Source organism: Hemitrygon akajei, chromosome 25 (assembly GCF_048418815.1).
Source record: "Hemitrygon akajei chromosome 25, sHemAka1.3, whole genome shotgun sequence".
Classification (NCBI taxonomy): Eukaryota; Metazoa; Chordata; class Chondrichthyes; order Myliobatiformes; family Dasyatidae; genus Hemitrygon; species Hemitrygon akajei.
This window is the reverse complement of record NC_133148.1, coordinates 22,783,824-22,806,214: the sequence shown is the minus strand read 5'-3', so window position 1 is coordinate 22,806,214 and position 22,391 is coordinate 22,783,824. Positions and strand designations below refer to the sequence as shown.

At 46.5% G+C, this 22,391-nt stretch overlaps 1 protein-coding gene across 1 annotated transcript in view; it reads left to right on the top strand.

Annotated features, from left to right (window-relative positions):
* The window catches only part of LOC140716438 (uncharacterized), a 28,438-nt gene extending 6,735 nt beyond the window's left edge, over nt 1-21,703 (top strand). Inside the window, exon 3 of the mRNA XM_073029174.1 lies at nt 21,135-21,703. Within this exon, the coding sequence (XP_072885275.1) occupies nt 21,135-21,494 (360 nt within the window). The 3' untranslated portion in view covers nt 21,495-21,703. The remainder of the gene's footprint in view (nt 1-21,134) is intronic.
* The last annotated feature ends 688 nt before the right edge of the window (nt 21,704-22,391 follow it).

Genomic DNA, 22,391 nt, shown 5'->3' with positions numbered 1-22,391 from the left:
TGTCCAAAGATTCAATGTCCATTTAGAAGTCGGATGGCAGAGGGGAAGAAGCTGTTCCTAAATTGCTGAGTGTGTGCCTTCAGGCTTCTGTACCTCCTACCTGATGGTAACAGTGAGAAAAGGGCATGTCCTGGGTGCTGGAGGTCCTTAATAATGGACGCTGCCTTTCTGAGACACCGCTCCCTGAAGATGTCCTGGACACTTTGTAGGCCAGTACCCAAGATGGAGCTGACTAGATTTACAACCTTCTGCAGCTTCTTTCAGTCCTGTGCCAGTAGCCTCTCCGTACCAGACAGTGATGCAGCCTGTCAGAATGCTCTCCATGGTACAAATACAGAAGTCTTTGAGTGTATTTGTTGAATGCCAAATCTCTTCAAACTCCTAGTAAAGTATAGTTGCTGTCTTGCCTTCTTTATAACTACATCGATATGTTGGGACCAGGTTAGCTCCTCAGAGATCTTGACACTCAGGAACCTGAAGCTGCTCACTCTCTCCACTTCTGATCCCTCTATGAGGATTGGTATGTGCTCCTTTGTCTTACCCTTCCTGAAGTCCACAATCAGCTCATTTATCTTACTGACGTTGAGTACCAGGTTGTTGCTGTGGCACCACTCCACTAGTTGGCATATCTCACTCCTGTACGTCCTCTCGTCACCACCTGAGATTCTACCAACAACGGTTGTATCGTCAGCAAACTTATAGATGGTATTTGAGCTATGCCTAGCCACACAGTCATGTGAATATAGAGAGTAGAGCAGTGGGCTAATCACACACCCCTGAGGTGCGCCAGTGTTCATCATCAGTGAGGAGGATATGTTATCACCAATCCACACAGTTTGCGGTCTTCCGGTTAGGAAGTCGAGGATCTAATTGCAGAGGGAGGTGCAGGGACCCATGCTGTACAACTTCTCTATCAGGATCGTGGGAATGATGGTATTAAATGCTGAGCTATAGTCGTTGAACCACATCCTGAAGTTGGTGTTAGTGTTGTCCAGGTGGTCTAAAGCCATGTAGAGAGCCATTGAGATTGCATCTGCCATTGACCTACTGTGGCGATAGGCAAATTGCAATGGGGCCAGGTCCTTGCTGAGGCTGGTGTTCAGTCTCGTCAAGACCAACCTCTCAAAGCATTTCATCACTGTCGATGTGAGTGCTACCGGGTGATAGTCATTAATGCAGCTCACATTATTCTTCTTAGGCACTTGTTGCCTTTTTGAAGCAAGTGAAAGCTTCCACCCGTAGCAGTGAGAGGTTGAAAATGTCCATGAATACTCCCGCTAGTTGGTTGGCACAGGTTTTCAAAGCCTTACCAGGTACTCCATCGGGACCTTCTGCCTTGCGAGGGTTCACCCTCTTTAAAGACAGCCTAACATCGGCCTCTGAGACAGAGATCACAGGGTCATGAGATGCAGCAGGGATCTTTACAGCTAGTTGTGTTCTCCCTTTCAAAGTGGGCAGAGAAGGCGTTGAGTTCATCTGGTGGTGAAGCATCGCTGCCATTCATGCTATTGGGTTTCGCTTTGTAGGAAGTAATGTCTTGCAAACCCTGCCAGAGTTGTCGTGCATCCGATGTCATCTCCAACCTTGTTCAAAATTGTCTCTTCACCCTTGAAATAGCCCTCCGCAAATCATACCTGGTTTTCTGGTACAGGCCTGGGTCGCCAGACTTGAATGCCACAGATCTATCCTTCAGCAGATGATGTACCTCCTGGTTCAGCCACGGCTTTTGGTTTGGGAATGTACAGTAAGTCTTTGTAGGCACACACTCATCCACACAGGTTTTAATGAAGTTGGTAACAACTGCAGCATACTCATCCAGGTTCGAAGATGAATCCCAGAAACAGTCCAGTCTACAGATTCAAAGCAGTCCTGTACGTTCCTGTGCTTCCCCTGTCCGTACCTTCTTGGTCCTCACTGCTTGTGCTGTAGTCTTCAGTCTCTGCCTGTACTCAGGGAGTAGAAGTACAGCCAGGAGATCAGACTTCCCGAAGTGAGGGTGTGGAATAGCTCGGTAGGCATTCTTGATGGTGGTGTAGCAATGGTGCAGTGTATTGTTTCCTTTGGTATTGCAAGTGATCTTTTGATGGTAGTTGCTTAGTGAGGTTTTTCAGACTGGCCTGTAAATGGAATATAATGTAGGGAAGTGCATGGTCATGCACCTCGGTAGAAGGAATAAACGTGTAGACTAATTTCCAGCAGGGAGAAAATTGAAAAATCAGTGATGCAAGGACTTGAGAGTCCTGCATGAATCCCTGAAGTTAACCTGCAGGTTGATTCCATGGTAAGGAAGACAAATGCCGTATTAGCATTCATTTCAAGAGGTATGGAGTATAACGGCAAGGATGTATTGCTGAGGCTTTGCTCAGACTGCATTTGGAGTATTGTGAGCAGTCCTGAGCCCCTTGTTTGAGAAAAGATCTGCTGGCAGCATCCAGAGGAGCTTCACGAGAGTGATTCCAGGAATGAAAGGGTGAATGTATGAGGAGTGTTTGATGCCACAGGGCCTGTACTCGTTGGAATTTACAAACCCCATTTCCAGAAAAGTTGGGATATTTTCTAAAATGCAATAAAAACAAAAATCTGTGATATGTTAATTCACGTGAACCTTTACTTAACTGACAAAAGTACAAAGAATAGAGCCCTCAGGCGGCACTGCCTAAGAAACCGTCATGCTACTGTGACAATTATAGCCACCTGGGCTCGGGAGTACTTCGGAAAACCATTGTCACTTAACACAGTCCGTCGCTGCATCCAGAAATGCCACTTGAAACTGTATTACGCAAGGAGGAAGCCATACATCAACCCTATGCAGAAACGCCGATGAGTTCTCTGGGCCTGAGCTCACCTCAGATGGACTGAAAGACCGTGGAACCGTGTGCTGTGGTCAGATGAGTCCACATTTCAGCTAGTTTTCGGAAAAAACGGGCATTGAGTTCTCCGTGCCAAAGATGAAAACGACCATCCTGATTGTTATCAGCGAAAGGTGCAAAAGCCAGCATCTGTGATGGTATGGGGGTGTGTCAGTGCCCACGGCATGGGTGAGTTGCATGTATGTGAAGGTACGTACCATTGACTCTGAGGTGTATATTAGGATTTTAGAGAGACATATGTTGCCATCAAGGCGACGTCTCTTCCCGGGACGTCCATGCTTATTTCAGCAGGACAATGCCAGACCACATTCTGCACGGGCTACAACAGCGTGGCTTTGTAGACACAGAGTGCGTGTGCTTGACTGGCCTGCTGCCAGTCCAGATCTATCTCCTATTGAAAATGTATGGCGCATCATGAAGAGGAGAATCAGACAATGGAGACCACGGGCTGTTGAGCAGCTGAAGTCTTATATCAAGCAAGAATGGAGAAAATTTCCATTTGCAGATCTACTACTATTAGTATCCTCAGTTCCAAAATGATTAAAAAGTGTTATTAAAAGGAAAGGTGATGTAACACAATGGTAAACATGCCTCTGTCCCAACTTTTGTTGAGTGTGTTGCAGCCGTCAAATTCTAAATTTGTGTATATTTACAAAATACAATTAAGTTGGTCAGTAAAACTATTGAAAATCTTTGTACTTTTGTCAGTTAAATAAAGGTTCACGTGAATTAACATATCACAGATTTTTGTTTTTATTGCATTTTGGAAAATATCCCAACTTTTCTGGAAATGAGGTTTGCAGAAGAATGAGGGGAGACCTCATTGAAACCTATTGAAATTTGAAAGGGCTGGATGAAGTGGATGTGTAAAGGAAGTTTCCTATAATGGGGGAGTCCAGGACCAGAAGGCACAGCTTCTGAATAGGTGGACATCGCTTTAGAACAGAGATGAGGGGATATTTCTTTAGCTCGAGACTGGTGAATCTATGGAATTCATTGCCACAGACGATTGGGCAGTCCCAGTCATTGGGTATATTTGTTTAGTAAGGGTGACAGAGGTTATAGGGATAAGGCGGGGGAATGGGGTTGAGAGTGATAATAAATTATCCGTGACAGAATGGTGGAGCAGACTCCATGGGCCAAATGGCCTAATTCTGCCCTGTTGTACCGTCTTATTTAAAGTAACAAAGGGCCAAGGCCTTTCATCTGGGCTGGAAAGGAAGTGGGAAGAAGCTGGAATAAGAGGATGGTGGGAGGAGGAGGAGTACGGGTGATAGGTGGGACTGAGTGAGGAGAGGTTTGGTGGGTGCAGGAGGAGGGTGAAGTGAGAAGATGGGGGGGGTGATAAGTGGGAATGTAAAGGGCTGCAGAAGAAGGAAACTGATGGGAGAGGAGAGTTGACAGTGAGAGAGAGGGAAACCAGAGGGATGTTGTGAACATTTTCACTGCTTCCAAAGGGCTGCTTCTCACACAAGCTGGGTTGTTACGATACTCGGCTGTCCTCTGAAGTCTGAAAGCGGGAAGGGGTATCATTACTTGGATGTTCTACAGAACGTGTTCAGAAACCAGAGACGGAGAGGGTATGGGGTCTGGGCAATGATGAGCTGCAAGGTATCAGGGGAGGGGTTGTGGCAGAGTAACAACATTTGAAGCTCATTGAGAAAAACTTCATGTTGACTTTGACTGTTGACCCACGCAGTGCCTCTTGACAATGAGTATATTGCTTGTGGGAGACTGCTGTGTGATCTGGCTATTGGAGTTTTGTCCCAGAGATTCCTCATTCCTAGGGGTTCTGGGTCAAAGGGAATGTCATGGGCTGTTCAGCTCCTTTTTTCCTGCTCTATTCTAAGTCAGGAGTCATTTTCAGTGCTTCAAAATGGCTGTCTCTCACACTGCTGGGCTGTTCCAATCAACCACTGGAAAAGTGTCACTACATTGGCTGTGCGGGGGATTCACTATATCTGCCATCAGAAAATTCACCCTGGTGACAGATTGTTCACTTGTTCAGACTTTGAGAAGACATTCACTCCATCATTCCACCTACTGACACAGAAGTGAGTTCACAACAGAGAGAGAGCAACTGTTCAACTGCTCTGGTGTGAAATTACGGAGTCAGCATCTGCAGCCACTCCAGCAAGTTCACATGGGAGAAAGAGAGACCATTCTGCTCTTAGTGTGTGAAGGGGTCCAGTCGCTCAGCACACCCACAGACACACCAGTAAGTTCACAGGCCATTCACCTGCTCTGTGTGGGAGGGATATACTCTGTCACCCAGCCTGAAGATCCATCAGCAACTTCACACCAGAGTGAAATGGTTCTCCTGTTCTAACTACAGGAAGCAATTCATTCTGACATCCAAGCTGAAGACGCATCGGAAAATTCACCCTGGTGAAAGATTGTTCACCTGCTCAGACAGTGAGAAGAGATTCACTTAATCATTCCACCTACTGACACACCAGTGAGTTCACAGCAGAGAGACTGTTCAACTGTTCTATGTGTGGGAAGGGATTCACCAGTTCATTTCATGTGATGAGTCACCAGCAAATACACTCCAACCAGAGACCATTCACCTGCTCACGTCGTGGGAATGAAGTTACGGAGTAATTTCACCTGCAATCACACCAGCGAGTTCACATGGGAGAAAGAGAGAGAGAGACTATTCATCTGTCCTGTGTGTGGGACGGGATTCACTCACACATCCCATGTGGTGAGGCACCAGCGAGTTCACTCTGGAGACAGACCGTTCATCTGCTCTGTGGAAAGGGATGCACTCAATCTTCTGATCTGATGATATGCCCAAGAGTTCACAAAGGTGAGTAACTGTTCACCTGTTCTGTGTGTGGGAAGGGATTCACTCACTCAATCCCACCGGATAAGATACCTGAGAGTTTACTCTGGGGAAAAGGCATTCATTTGATCAGACTGTGGGAAGGAATTTCATCAGTCTTCACACTTGCAAACACACCAAAGAGTTCACAGTGGGGAGAGGTACTATCTGTGGGAAGGGATTCATTCAATAACCTGAACTGTGGAAACATCAGCGAGTTCACACTGGGGAGAGGCTGTTGACCTACTGTGAGTATGAGTAAAAATTCACTCAGTTGTACTAACTTGTGAAGTCTCGTTGGGTTCACATCGTACAGCAATTGCTTAGCTGTTCTGACTCTGGGATGCTATTCATTATAAGTTTCAAAGTTAATTTATTATCAAAGTACATATGTGTCAGCATATACTACCTTGAGATTTATTTTCTTTTGTGAATCAGAATCAATGAGAGACCGTCCAACTGGGGCGTTCAACCAGAGTGCGAAATACAACAAAATGAGCAAATACAAAAATCAAATGATATGAAATAATGATAAATTAACAAGCAATAAATATCAAGAAAAGATGATGAGTGTCTTGAAACAGCCCATTGGATGTGGGAACATTTGGCAAGTGAAGCTGAGTGAAGTTATCCCATTGGTTCAAGGGCTTGATGGTTGATGGTTCCTCAGCCTGGTGGTATGAGTCTTGAGGCTCCTGTACCTTCTTCCAGATGGCAGCAGCGTGATGAGAACATGCCGTGGGTGGTGGGCGTCCCTGATGATGGATGCTTCTTTCCTGAGACGGTGTTTCATTTAGATGTGCTCAGTGGTGGAGAAGACACTAAGCTGTCTAACTTCAGGATATATCTGTCAGCTCACCCTCATTAACCTGGTGCAGGCACAGAAAGGAATTCAATCAGTCATCTGACCTGCTGAAGCACCAACAAGTTCAGACAGCGGAGTAGCCTTGCACCTGTTCCGAGTGTGGGAAGGGTTCAAACTAAAATTCATTATCAGAGGTCATGCACGTCACCACATGTAACCTTGAGATTCGTTTTCCTGTGGGCATACTTAGCAAATCTATAGAACAGTAACTGTGAACAGGATCAATATATAACTGTGCAAATGCAAATACAAATAAATAGCAATTATTAATGAGCATGTAGTAACGAGATAAGCTAGTCCTTAAAGTGAGACCCTTTAGCTGTGGGATCACCAGAAACAGAATGTGTAGTAATCCCCTTCTGTTCAAGAGCCTGATGATTGACGGGTAGTAACTGGACTTGAACCTGGTGGTGCGAGTTCTGGGGCACTTGTACCTTCTGCCTGATATTTGATAATGGATACTGCTTTCCTACGTCAACTGTGCTCAACAGTTGGGAGGCTGTTACCATATACGAGGGGTGATTGATAAGTTCATGGCCTAAGGTGGAAGGAGTCAATTTTAGAAAACCTAGCACATTTATTTCTCAACATAGTCCCCTCCTACATTTACACACTTAGTCCAGCAGTCATGAAGCATACGGATCTTGGACCTCCAGAAAGTGATTGATAAGTTTGTGGCCTATTGTAGAAGGAGATGAGTTATACAGCTCTCGTTACATGCACCTGCAGTTCAACTCTTTGAGTGATTATGCAGAAAGTTTGAAGTTAGTTACTCATCAGGGTAATTGATAAGTTCTGGTCTAAGGTAGAAAGAGGTGAGTTATTAACTTCATGGGCTAAGTGCACTACAGGATTTTTCATAAAAAGTACTGGTGTTCCCACACCCGGCCGTGATGCAGCCAGTCAGCACACTTGCCACCGCACATCTATAGAAAGTTGCCAAGGATTTTGATGACGTGCCGAATCTCTGCAAACTCCTGAGGAAGTAGAGGCAGTGTCGAGCTTTGTTTGCGTGAGAGAAGAGGGTTCCCTTGAACTTCCTGCATGCCCTTGGCAGACTGAAGAAGAAAGCAATCTTTGTCCTAGATATTCCTCATCCCTCGAGGCTCTGGGCAAAGGAAGGACACCATGGCTTGTTGAACTCGTACGTCCCCGTTGTTCAGTGTTTCACTCCGCTCTTCGCAATGTTACTGATCATTTTCAGTGTGTGTAACGGGTTGCTACGTGACACCATCATCCTCTGAAGTCTGAAATCAGAGTGGGGAACCATTAGGCAGACGTTCAATGGAGCAGGGTCACAAACCAGCACAGCACAGGGCTTAGGACAACACACAATGGTTGGGAGGGTTTTTAACTCAGCGGAATTTTCCGCTGAAAGGCATTGGGGTTCCCATACGAGGCCACAATGCAGACAGTCAGCACCCTGTCCGCCACACATCTACAGAGGTTTGACAGGGTTTCTGATGACATGTCAAATCTCTGCAGACTCCTAAAGAAGTAGAGGTGCTCCCATACTTGCTTCACGGTGATATTTATATGATAGGTCCAGGACAGGTCCTCTGAGATAGTGACACCCAGGAGACTGAAGCTTCAGTGGAATTTTAGTGGACACAGCAAAGCTTCGGCTACCTGAATCCAAGAATTTGGGATGGAACAAAACTAGTTTCAGGTCAATCTTCGATGAAGAGCTTCTTGGTAGATAATGTGCTCAGGTGGGACTGAGGCTTTGAAGAAGATACTGGTTCTACCTTCCAGTCAATTAGTTCAATAGAATAAAAAAACAAAATCTTTGCATTCACTCTGGCTTTTCAGAAAATTGCCTCCGTTCTACCTCTTCCAGTTCTGGATTTTTCTACCAGTGAGAACATGTTCTGTCCCCTTCTCTCCGTGAACATACTGATACCAGACACCTTCGTCTGGGGTGACAAGTGACCCTGTGGGAGTAATTCGACTGTCTCCAGGAGCTGCCAGGTAATATTGTCACAACCACGGATTCGGCAGCGCAGTAGATACGGCAATTGCGCTTGTGAATTTGAACATGTCAGGTCATTATTATTTAATCTTTTTTTAAAATTTAACTCCATTCTTGTCACCGTAGTGCTTGTCAAGACTTGGACAGAACACTTTGCTGCTGTTTTGTATTCGACCTTCCCTGAGCTATTGGACTTCCAAATCAATTGACTCTGAAGACTACCGGTATTTGTTTAATGTTTTGATGTTCTTTTCATGTAGGCTTCGTTTTCCTTTGAGAGTTTTAGTTAATTGCCCTGTTTTGGCTTAGCATTTATTGTTTTATTTTCCCTTTAACACTGTTCGTAATCATGTCTGTGAAATATCGACCTGCTTCAGTGTCTCTCACTCCGCACTTGGGCCATATCCGAACCGAGCTGACAATTGTCGGGTAATGTGTTCACAACCACCAGCACTGAGTTGGGGTTCATGTTGAGGCTGGTCTGACGTGATGACATGAAGTACTTGCAGAATGCCATTGAGTTCGGGTTTGGAGTTCAATAAACGAGTTGCTACGGTTTTCTCAAATTTAAAATGCCTGGGCGTCGTTTTATTTGCATAAACCTACTCTGGTGACCCTGTTGCTCTAAGATTCCAGAGTTATTGAATAATCCAAAGTAGTCACTTTGAAACTGCTGGAGTTTTGGGAACAAATATCCGTTACTTGATTTGTATAAACTAAGGCACAATATGCCCTGTGAGAAGTCATTGCCAATGACACCAAATTCCACTCTGTGGTGGTGTCGCTCGGAAACCCCATGGCCGCGAGAAGGGTGAGTCCACTAGAACATCCGCCTGAACGCGATAAATACCGATCGCTGAAGACTCACCATTTACAGACTTTAGGACTATCGGAGTGTGAGCATGCCAAATAATTTCTCTCCGTGCCTAAGCCATCAGAGCTAATAGACCACATGTACTGTCCCTCCTGGGAAATCACCATCCATGTTTTCTTTTTAAAGAACTCTTCAGGTAGCAAATGCCTGATCAAGTTCACATAGCCCTCACTAATGCAGCCATGAAGGACTACAGGGAGCTTGTCATAGTTTACACTCAGCATCATTCCTCCTCCTTTCTCTGCCTCGATAACCCCAGTCAGCAAGGTCCCAAACATAAGGACACCTGCGGCTGTGAAACAGACGATGCCACACCCGTGTTTTTACCGTGCTCGCTTTGGCATGAATGCTAAGAAGTGCCGAACGTCTTGCAGCTTCCATAGCGCCAGGGCCTCGGGACCTCAGGGGCCTGTGAACACTGAGGATTCCGGCAGTCAGTGATGTCTATTGTTCTTCACAGACACCCTTTCGGGGCGACGCTCCCTGTGTGACGCGGGTGCTCGAGTGAGTGTGTTGCCGGCACCACCAATTGATGCGAAGGCAAAGAATTATGAAAACTTGCCGGAGGCCGCCAACATCCAGACTTGCAGGACACAGCGGGTGACCTTCAGCTACAGTGGGCGATGCCAGACTTGGGACTTCATCCCGGTTAAAGTGGCTGGATCTCTACTCGTTGCAGATTTCCTGTGTGCGCCCAAGAACTATTAGTCACTCTTTAAAAACTGCCGGCTTGTGAGTGTCCGGGAGTTTGGGTCAATACCCTGCTCCCCCCAGTAATTTCCCCCACAAAGACTCTGTCAAGTGAATGCACCACCGCATGTGAAGTTACTCGACTGCTGAGTAAATTCCCAGACCTCGCCAAGCCCACAATCTCCGCTACAGTCACCAAACCGGGAGTCGAGTACTACATTTCCACAAACGGCCTGCCAGCCCACGTCCATGCATGTAGACTGAGCTCAGAAAAGCTGACCAATGCAAAGAATGAGTTTGCAAGCAAGGAAGGACTTGGCTTTGCATGTCAGCTGAATAGTCCGTGGGCCTCGCCCCTCCATATGGCCCCTAAGTCCAGTGGTATGTGCTGCCCATGTGGTGCTGACCAATGCCTTAACTCGGCCACCCCCCTCTCCGATCATTACCCAGTCCCACACATCCAAGACTTTTTTCACACGTTCAGCCAAAAAGTTAATTTTTTCCAAAGTTAGGGGCGACCATCAGGTGCCTGTGTGCTCGGAGGACATTCCCAAACAGTTGTGATAACCCCTTTGGCCTCTTTCAGTTTCCGTACCTGGCATCTGCAGCACAGACTTTCCAGTGGCTGATGGGCTCAGTTTTAAGAGACTTAGATTTTGCTTTTTGTTTTCCTGGGTGATGTATTTGTCGCCAGCGCTTCCAAATCCGACAAGCATCCCATCTCCGCACACTTCGCAATTGCGTAAGCCAGCGCAGGTTGATTAATAACCCCGCTGTCAACCATTGACTCTCTCGGCCGTCGCGTCTCCGCAGAAGCTGCAACTCGCTCCCCCACCATCAAAAGTAGCCCCTACTATGGATTTCCCACTGCTCTGCACTACCATAAAACTACAGGTGTTCTTTAGGTACGGTGAATTTCTATCACCGCTTCATCCCGTGAGCTGATGAGCTTATGCTCCCCCTGTACAGTGCGCTTAAGGGCAGTGCCCCTTATCGAGTGCTTGACTGGTCAGCGGACATGGCCAGGGCAGTTGATGATACCAAACGAGCCCTTTCCAGCATGATCCTACCTGCTCCCCAATGCACCCGTGGCTTTTACCACTGACACTCCAGCCTACCCTGTGGGTGCTGTGCACGAACAGTTGGTCGGAGGCACGTGGAGCCCCTCGCCTTCGTCAGCCGCCAGCTCCGTCGCTCAGAAAGGAAGTACAGCGCGCTGCTTGGTTTCCATCTGACCGGCCGCTGTAATGGTTTTCTTCTGGAGCATCGCTGTTTCACAGTGTTCATTGGCCTTAAACCACTTGTGCACGCAATGGCCAAAGACATGAGACCCTTGGTCTGCACGGCAGCAATGCCACCTGGCCTCTGTTTTCAAGTTCACAACTGATATACAGCGTATCAAGGGGAGAAATAACACTGTGGCTGATTGCCTCTCACGGCCAGACACTGAGGACTTGCACATAAGGGTTGACTATGCCGGCACAGCAGCTGACCTGAGCCGAGGCCTACCGGACAGCAGTCCCAGGCCTGCATTGGCTGGCGTTTCTCTCCCGTGCCTCAATCGGTCCTTCTCGCCCCATAGTGGCTGCAAACTGGAGGTGGACTGTCTTTGACTCCATGGCCTTCTGCATCCGGGCCAGAGGGCCTCACAGATACTGGCTGCACGAAATTTTGTAAGGCATGGCCTTAGAAAGGACTGCAGCCTGTGTGGAGTGCCATCGGGCAAAAATTAACCCTCATGTTCAGACCCCGTGACATATTTTGAGGTCCCTGAGCGATGGTTTCACCATGTCAATGTTAGTCCTCCTCCTCCTCCTGCACCTCCTTATCATGGTGGGCAGAGGACATGTCTCTAGCATCAATGCTGGCTGCAGACATGGCTCGAGTGTTCATCAGTACCTGCACTGTTCAGTCTGGCACGCCCATCTGATATCTCCTCTGACCACGGTCCACAATTCATATCAGACCTCTGGGCTGCGATGGTCTGGAAGCTCAGCATTGGGCTACATCACCCCACGGCATATCACCCACAGTGCAATGGCCTATGCGAGCAATTTCACCGCTCCTATAGGTTGCTTTGAGGGCTTCCCAGACAGTTACGCTTACAGCCACAGTGATGAAGAGCTTTGAGAGGTTGGTGATGAAACAACAGCTCCTGCCTGAGAGGCGACTTGGATCTGCTCCAGTTTGCCTACCGGAGCAACAGGTCCACAGCAGAAGCTATTTCATTGGCTCTTCACCCAGCCCTGGAACATCTGGACTGCAAAGATGCAAACATCAGGATGCTCTTTATCAACTCCAGCTCAGCATTCAGTCCCATCATCCCCTCGAAACTGATCAATAAGGCCCAAGAACATGGCCTTAATACCTCCTTGTGCAATTGGATCCTGGATTTCCTCACTTGTAGACCCCAGTCAGATTGGATTGGCAACAACATCTCTTCAACAATCTCCATCAGTATTGGTGCATCACGGGGCTAGGTGCCTAGCACCCTGCTCTACTCACTTTACACTTATGCCTGTGTGGCTGAGCACAGCTCCAATGCCGTATTTAGTCTTGCTGTAGTTGTAGGGTAATGTATTTGGGAGAAATGTACATAATTCAGTGCCACGCACCTTGAGTTGGGGTTTCACTTTAAGAGGCTGGTCTGACATGATGATGTTTTTACGTAAAGAGTTTTAGCACACTTTTATGTTTTAGGTTTGTGAGTTCAATAAAATGTGTTACAGGTTTCATGAAACATAATGAAATGTTTGTAAAAACATACCTCATCACCACCGTCATGGGCCGAGTCAAAGTGGTGATGGATCAGCGTACAGGAGGAAGATTGAAAATATACCTGGTGGTATCATAACAACAATTTCTCACTCAATGTCAGCAAGATCAAAGAAAGACCTGATTATAAACTTTCACGGAGGGAAAGCGGGGCCCATGAGTCAGGTCCTCATCGGACGATCAGAGATGGAGAGGGTCAACAGCTTTAACTTCCCGGGTTACTATTTCAGAGGACCTGTACTTCCCGAGGAGTTAGTAGAAATTTGACATGACGTCTAAAACCTTGACAATTTTCTGAAGCTGTGTAGTGGAGAGTACATTGGACTGGCTGGTATGGAAACATCAATGCATTTAAATGGAATATCCTCCAAAAGGTAGTCAATTTGGCCCAGTACGTCTCAGGAAAAGCCCTCCCAACTGCTGAGCACATCTACATGAAACATAGGAAAGCAGCGTTCATCATCAGGGATCCCTACTCCCCAGTCTATGCTCTTTTCTCACTGCTGCCATCAGGCAGAAGGTGCAAGAGCCTCAGGACTCACATAATGGGGTTCAACAACAGCTCCTACCCCTCAGCCATCAGGCTCTTGAACAACCATTAGGCTCTTTAACAAAAAGGAAGAGCTACACAATTTCACTTGCCAGAACCAATGATCTCACTTTAAGTGACTCTTTATCACAATATCTCATATTCCCGCTATTTACAGTATTGCTATTTATTTATATTTGCCTTTGTACAGTTTGTTGTCTTCTGCACCGTTTGATCTTTCAGTGATCTTGTCAGGGTTGCTATTCTGTGGATTTGCTGAGTGTGCCCACAAGAAAATGAATATCAGGTTGTATATGGTGACAGAAATATACTTTGATAATAAAATGTACTTTGAACGTTCAACTTTGAAATGGCACCGTGCTTACCCAGAAAGCCCAGCGCATCAGAAATCACCGTCCGTGAGTCGTCAATCAAATACGCATGCGCTGGGGTCACCGCCCGAGAGACGCCAAATTCGCGCATGCGCCCAGTGGACAAGCGGCTCTGGAGCATCGGGAGCAGGTAGGAGCGGGGTTCTGGCGGGTTTTCATCAGCCCGGCGTCCGCAGCCGGACTGAGGGACAGTTACTCCGGGAACCGGATACACTACGGACCCCGGGATGGCCGTGACAGGTCTGGGGTTCGTGAAAATGTCTCGTATCGAGGCAGCAATGGGTGATGCTGCCAAGGCTTTCCCCTCAGTCCGCAGGCTGAGGGACTGGCAGCCGGTTCACCTCCCAGACACAGCCGAGCCTCAGCTGTCTGACTCCAAGGATCTGGAACGGAACAAAACTAGAGTTTCCAGTTCAGATTCTGGTTTAATATCACCGGCATATGTCGTGAAATGTGTTGTCTTTGCGGCAGAAGTACAATGCATAATTAAAAAAACAGTGAATTACAGTTAACATATATATTAAAAATTATGTAGTGCAAAAAAGTAATGAGGTAGGGTTCATGGATTCAATGTCAATTGTGAATCGGATGGCAGAGGGGAAGAAGCTGTTCCTCAATCGTTGAGTTTGGCTCCTGTAGCTCCTTCCTGATGGTAGCCACAATGAGAAGAGGTCATGGCCTGGGTGATGGGGAACTTTAATGATCCCCATCATTGCCCTATTGAGGCATCGATTGTGCAGGTGTCCAGGATGCTACAGAGGCGAGTGCCCATGATGGAGCTGACTGAGTTAACAACGTTGTGCAGCCTCTTTCAATTCTGTGTTGTAGCCCTCTCTCCACCCAATCCTCCCATACTACATAGTGATGCTGTCAGGTAGAATCTGTAGAAATTTGCAAGCATCTTTGGTGATGTATGAAATCTCCCCAAACTGCTAATGAAATATAGCCACTCTTGTGCTTCTTTGTAGCTGCATCAATATACTGGGCCCTGGTGAGATCCTCGGAGATGTTACACCCAGGATCTTGAAGTCGTCCACCCTCGAGGACTGGTGTGTGTTCCCTCATTTTAACCTTTCTGAAGTCTACAATCCACTACTTGGTCTTACTGACATTGAGTGCAGAGTCGTTCTGACACCACTCAACCAGCTGGTATATCTTGCTTCTGTACGCCCTCTTGTCACCACCTGAAATTCTGCCAACAATAGTTGTGTTGTCATCATATTTATAGATGGCGTTGGAGCTGTGCCTGGCCACGCGGTCACGGGGGAGAGAGAGAAGATCAGTGGGCTAAGCGCACATCCCTGAGATGCGCCAGTGTTGATTGTCAGTGGGGTGGGGATGCTATTTCCAATCCACACAGATTGAGGTCTTCCGGTTAGGAAGAAAAGGATCCATTTGCAGAGGCAGGTACTGAAGCCCGTATCATAAAGCTTTTCAATCAGATCTGTAGGAATGATTGCGTTAAACGCTGTGTTGTAGTCAACAAGCTGCATCCTGACAAAGGTCAGCTGATATTGTCCAGCTGATCCAAGGATGTGTGGAGAGCCAATAAGATTGCACCCCCCCCCCCCCCCGGTAGACCAATTGTGGTGATTGGCAAATTGCAGTTGGTCCAGGTCCTTGCTGAGACAGGAGTCAATTCTAGCCATAACCAACCTCTCAAAGCATTTTGTCACCCTAGATGTGGGTGCTACTGGATGATAGTTGTTAAGACTGCTCAGCCTGCCCTTCTTGGGCATTGGTTGACCTATGATTGTGGAAAACTCCCACTGTAGCAGTGAGAGATTGAAAGATTTTGGAGAGGGAGGGTGAGCAGCCAGTTGTCTCGGTATATATCGGTACAAATGACATGGGAAGGAAAAGCAATGAGGTCCTGAAAAGAGAATTTAGAGAGCTAGGTAGAAAGCTGAGAAGCAGGACGTCTTGGGTAGTAATTTCTGGATTGCTGCCTGTGCCCGGTGCCAGTGAGGGTAGAAACAGGATGATTTGGCAGATTAATGTGTGGCTGAGAAGCTGGTGCAGGGGACAGGGCTTCAGGTTCTTGGATCATTGGGATCTCTTCTGGGGGAGGTATGACCTGTTCAAAAGTGACGGGTTGCACCTGAACCCAAGGGGGACCAATATTCTCGCGGGCAGGTTTGTTAGAGCTGTTGGGGAGGGTTTAAACTAACTTGGCAAGGGGTGGGAACAGGAATGAAGGGACTCAGGAAAGGATGGATGGTGAAAATTAAATATAGCATGCAGTCATATTGTCAGGAAGGGCAGGCAGGTGATGGGATTTAGTTGCAGCCAACAGGCTGAGTATGATATCACTAGGGATGCAGAATCAGAACGGACAGCAGATACGGTACTCAAGGTCTTGTATCTAAATGCGAGTAGTATAAGAAATAAGGTGGATGATCTTACAGATTGCCAGGTATGATGTTGTGGCCTTCAATGAGTCGTGGCTGAAGGATGGTTGTAGTTGGGAGCTGAATATCCAAGGTTACACGTTATATCGGAGGGATAGGGAGGTCGGCAGAGGGAGTGGCGTGGCTCCGCTGGTAAAGAATGGCATCAAATCAGTAGAAAGATGTGACATGGGATCAGAAGATGTTGAATCCTTGCGGGTTGAGTTAAGAAACTGCAAGAGTAAAAGGACGTTGATGACAGTTTTATACAGGCCTCCCAACAGTGGCTGGGAGGTGGACCACAGATTACAACAGGAAATAGAAAAGGGGAGTCAAAAGGGCAATGTTATGGTGGTCATGGGAGATTTTAACGTACAGGTCAATTGGGAAAATCAGGTTGATAATGGGTCTCAGGAGAGTGAGTTTGTTGAATGCCTAAGAGATGGCTTTTTAGAACAGTTTGTCTTTAAGCCTACTAGGGGATCAGCTATACTGGATTGGGTGTTATGTGATGAACCAGAGGCGATTAGGGAGCTTAAGGTGAAAGAACCCTTAAAAACCACTGACCACAATATGATTGTGTTTATAGGATGAAAGTAAAGTCTGATGTAGCCGTAGTTCAGTGGAGTAAGGGAAATTACAGTGGTATGAGAGAGGTAAAATTGGAAGGAGGTGCTGGCAGGAATGTCAGCAGAGCAGTAATGGCATGAGTTTCTGGGAAATATGAAGAAGGTGCAGGATATGTGTTTTCCAAAAATGAAGAAATACTCAAATGGTAAAATAGTACAACCGTGGCTGACGAGGGAAGTCAAAGCTGTTGTAAAAGCAAAAGAAAGGGCATACAACAAAGCAAAAATTAGTGGGAAGGTAGAGGATTGGGAAGCTTTTTAAAAACCTACAGAGAGTAACTAAAAAATCATTAGAAGAAAAAAGATGAAATATGAAAGCAAGCTAGCAAATAATTTTGAAGTGGATAGTAAAAGTTTTTGCAAGTATGTTAAAAATAAAAGAGAAATAAGAGTGGATATAGGACCACTAGAAAATGAGGCAGGAGAAATGATAACGAGACAAGGAGATGGCTGATGAACTAAATGAGTATTTTGCGTCAGTCTTCACTGTGGAAGGCACTAGCAGTATGCCAGATGTTACTGTGTGTGAAGGAAGAGAAGTGGGAGCAGTTACTGTTACAAGAGAGAAGGTGCCCAAAAAGCTAAAAGATCTAAAGGTTCATAAGTCACCTGGACCAGAGGAACTGCGCGCTAGGGTTCTGAAAGATGTAGCATAAGAGATTGTGGTGGCATTAGAAATTATCTTTCAAAAATCATTGGACTCTGGCATGGAGTCAGATGACTGAAAAATTGCAAATGTCACTTTGCTCTTTCAGAAAGGAGGAAAGCAGCAGAAAGGAAATTATAGACCAGTTAGCCTGACCTCAGTGGTTGGGAAGACGTTAGAGTCCATTGTTAAGGATGAGGTGATGGAGTACTTGGTGACACAGGACAAGATAGTACAAAGCCAGCATGGTTTCCTTCAGGGAAAATCCTGCCTGACGAACCTGTTGGAATTCATTGAGTACGATAGACAAAGGGGATGCAGTGGATGTTGTGTATTTGGACTTTCAGAAGGCCTTTGACAAGGTGCCACACATAAGTCTGGTTACCAAGTTAAGAGCCCATGGCATTACAGGAAAGATACTAACATGGTTAGAGCACTGCCTGATTGGTAAGAAGCAGTGAACGGGAATAAAAGGATCCTTTTCTGGTTGGCTGCCAGTGACTGGTGGTGCTCTGCAGGGGTTGGTGTTGGGACCACTTCTTTTTATGCTGTATATAAATGATTTAGATGATGGAATAGATGGATTTGTTGCCAGTTTTGCAGATGATACAAAGATTGGTGGAGAAGTAGGTAGTGCTGAGGAAACAGGTAGGCTGCAGAATGACTTAGATTAGGAGAAGGGGCAAGAAAGTGGCAAATGAAATACAATGTTGGAAAATGCAAGATCATGCACTTTGGTAATAGAAACAAATATGTGGACTATTTTCTAAACGGGGAGAAAATCCAGGAATCTGAGATGCAGAGGGACTTGGGAGTCCTTGTGCAGAACACCCTGAAGGTTAATTTGCAGGTCGAGTCGGTGGTGAGGAAGGCAAATGCCATATTAGCATTCATTTCAAGAGGTCTAGAATACTAGAGCAAGGATGTGATGCTGAGGTTTTATAAGGCACCGGTGAGGCTTCACTTTGAGTGTTGTGAACAGTTTTCAGCCCTTCATCTTAGAAAAGATATGCTGGCATTGGAGAGGGTCCAGAGGAGGTTCACACGGATGATACCAGGAATGAAGGGGTTACCATACAAGGAACATTTGATGGCTTTCGCTGGCATTCAGAAGGATGAGTGGGGATCTCATTGAAACCCTTTGAATGTTGAAAGGCCTATACAGAGTAGATGTGGAAAGGATGCTTCGCCTGGTGAGAGAGTCTAGGACAAGAGGGCAAACTCTAAGGGTAGAGGGGCGCCCTTTTAAAACAGACAAGCAGAGAAATTTCTTTAGCCAAAGGGTGGTGAATTTGTGGATTTATTGCCACATGCAGCTATGGAGGCAGGTTGTTGGCGTATCTAAGGCAGAGATGGATAGGTTCTTGATTGGGCATGGCATTAGAGATCACAGGGAGAAGTCCAGGAACTGGGGTTGAGGAGGAGATAGGAAAAAGGATCAGCCATGATTGAATGGTGGAGCAGACTCGATGAGCCAGATGGCCTATTTCTGCTCCCATGTCCTATGGAAATGCCTTTAAACGTGCCTGCCAATTGGTTGACAAAGGTTTTCGGAGCCCTACCAGGTACTCCATTCGGGCCTGGTGCTGCGTGAGGCTTCAGCATCTTGAAAGACACTCTGACGCTGGCCGCCAAGACAGAGATCACGGGGTCACCAGCTGCTGCAGGGATCCTCCCCGCTGTAGTTTTATTTTCCCTTTCAAAGCGTGTACAAAAGGCGTTCAGCCGGACTGGGAGTGAAACATCACTGCCATTCATGATCTCAGGTAGCTTTGGTTCTTTTCAAAAATCACCTCTGCTCTACCTCTCCTGGTTCTGGATCTTTCTACCCGCGGGAGCATGTTTAGCCCCGTTCTCTCTGGGGACAGACTGATATCAGACACCTTTGTCTGGGGTAACCAGTGACCTGCAGCACTCACACTGGTGGGGGAGGGGGGTTTGAGTGCTTAGAAAGTCTCCAGAGCAGCCGTGTAATATCATGTGCTCTTTGTAGCTCTGTGGGACGTGCCCAGAACCTGAAATAATACCGACTGGGAGAGACAAACTGAGCCAAGTCACAGATTGATGATGGGCAGACGTGTCCATTCTGATACAGACAGAAAGACAGAGAATTTAGTTGTCAGTCTGGATTCCTGAACCATGCCCAGTTAAGAGTTGAGGAGTTGTTCCTCCAACCTGGGCTGAATCTCACTGTAACAGGGTAATGTTAAGAGACTAAAACTTTTTAATTTAAAATACTCTCTTCCCCCATTGATGTCTTTGTAAATCTTCTTACAGGTCAGAAATAGAAAAGAATTTCTGAATGGGAATCTTGAAAATAAAAACGTCAATTCTACTGTCTTTGTCAGCTCACCAGCACTTGAAAACAATCAGTCTCTGAATGTAGAGGAGGAGATGCTTGAGAAGACAGTACAGCACTCACAGCAAGGAGAATCCGAACACCTGTTCAGTGTCGGGGTGAGATTTGGGTGAACCCACCTGGAGATAAAATTTGTAAATTGTTTTCAACTTATTGAAGAAGTGAGCAGATAGTTCCTTTGTAGCACCAATATGTCAGGGGTCGATCCTTGGAGATGGAGATGTATCTCATCCCAGCTGGACCTGTGTTTTGTGTCTGAAAGGAAACATTCTGTTTTAACTCAGTGAAATCCACTGGAACCGGGGTGCTGAGAACACACCAGCATTTGTTCGCCAGAGATCAGTTCTTCAACTGCATTGATTTGACACGGGATTCACTCTGACTAACATCGGACTTGGTGAATTACCAGACAATTGATAGCAGGGAGATATCATTCACCTGCTCTCAGTGTGGGAAGGGTTTCACCTACTCAGCCAATCTGGAGATAAACCAGTGAGTTCTCACTGGGGAGAGGCCAATGATCTGTTCTTTGGGAGGGGATATATTCAGTCATCCAGCCTGAAGATACATCAGCAAGTTCACACTATAGTGAGGCGGTTCACCTGTTCTGCAGAATTCAGTCATTCAAACTGAAGATTACAGACTGGGGTGTCTGAGTTTGGATTTCAGTTCAGACACTGTCTGTAAGGAGTTTGTACATCATTGCTGTGACCACATGGGTTTCCTCCGGGTGCTCTAGTTTCCTCTCACAGTCCAAGGACTGATCGGATAATAGGTTAATTGGTCATTGTAAATTGTCCCGGATAAAGCCGGGTTAACAGGTGGATTGCTGGATGGAGCAGCTCATTGCGCTGAAGAGGCCTGTTCCATGCTGTATCTTCAAATAAAATCAAATAAAATCCACACCAGTGAGAGGCCGTTCAGCTGCTCCTTGTGGGAAGAAATTCACTCATTCAGCCCATTCGCAGATGTATCAGTGAGTTCACGAGGGAGAGAGATTCTTCTACAGTTTTGTGTGTGGACAGGGATTCACTAATTCATCCCACATGATAAAACAGCAGCGAGTTCACACTGGGGAGACACCGTTCACCTGCTCTGAATGTGGGAAAGGTTTTACTCGACCATCGAAACTGCTTTCACACCAGCGAGTTCACACCAGGGAGAGGCCGTTCACCTGCTCTGAATGTGGGAAGGGATTTACTGAGTCGTTTAACTTACTGGTACACCAACGAGTTCACACTGGGGAGAGACCGTTCACTTGCTCTGAATGTGGGAAAGGATTCACTCAGTCTTCTAACCTACTGACACACCAGCAGGTTCACACTGGGGAGAGACCGTTCGTTTGCTCTGAATGTGGGAAGGGATTTACTCGGTCAACCATGTTACTGGCACACCAGCGAATTCACACGGGGGAGAGACCATTCACCTGCTCTGAATGTGGGAAGGGATTCACTCAGTCAACTCATTTGATGAGACACCAACGGGTTCACACTGGGGAGAGGCCGTTCACCTGCTCTGAATGTGGCAAGGGATTTACCCGGTTATCCCACTTACAGATACACCAGCGAGTTCACACTGGGGAGAGGCCGTTCACCTGCTCTGAATGTGGGAAGGGATTCACTCAGTCATCGAGCCTTGTGACTCACTACCGAGTTCACACTCAGGATTGTGTTTAAATAAGCAGCCTGCTGGATATTTAACCCTCACAGGTTCTGAGCCAACAGACAAGTTCAAAAGTGACCGTTGGTGTCAGACTGTAATTATTGTTACTCTCATCAAACCAAGTCTGCACCCTAGTCACTGGGTATTGGAGTTGTTTCTTATGCTGATGTAATGGGAGTTTAGTATTCTGGATCTGTGACAAATAAATAAGTTTTATTTCAAACACTGTGTCAGGTATTTAATTTACCTACAACACACCCATTGTACAGTTAGGATATTAGTTCAATCCAGCTGGTGCCTGTCTGTGTTTCTTTTCCATGAGTTTTAATTCAACCCCATCCCTGCGTTTCACCTCTCACTCTCTCTCTGGTGATGGGTTCCAAATAGTCACCACTTGTGGGTGAAGAGGTTCCCCTTGAATTTCCTGCATGACTTTCTGCGGACTGAAGACAAGCTCACTGCCAAATGTCTGACATGTTCTTCATCCCTCAAACCTCTGCGCTAAGGAGGAGTGGCATTGGCCGTTAACCTCCCTATTCGCTGTTCTTTTCAACATCGTACACAAGGGACTCTGCAGATGCTGGAAATCCAGAGTGATACTCACATAGTAACACAGCTGGTCAAGCAGAAAAATCAAACGAGTGGGAATTAAGGGGGCGTTTCTGGTTTGCTACCGGAGACTAGTGTTCTGCAGGAGTTGGTGTTGGGTCCTTGTCTATTCACATAAGATGTTATTGACTTGGTTGAAGGAACTGAAGGCTTCGTGGCCAAGTTTCCGAATGATACAAAGGTAGTTGCAGGAGCAGGTAGTGCAGTGGAAACAGAGTCTGCAGAAGGACTTTGATTGGGAGAATAGGCAAAGAATGGAATATAGTTTGGGGAAGTGTGTTGTCATGCACTTGGGTAGAAGG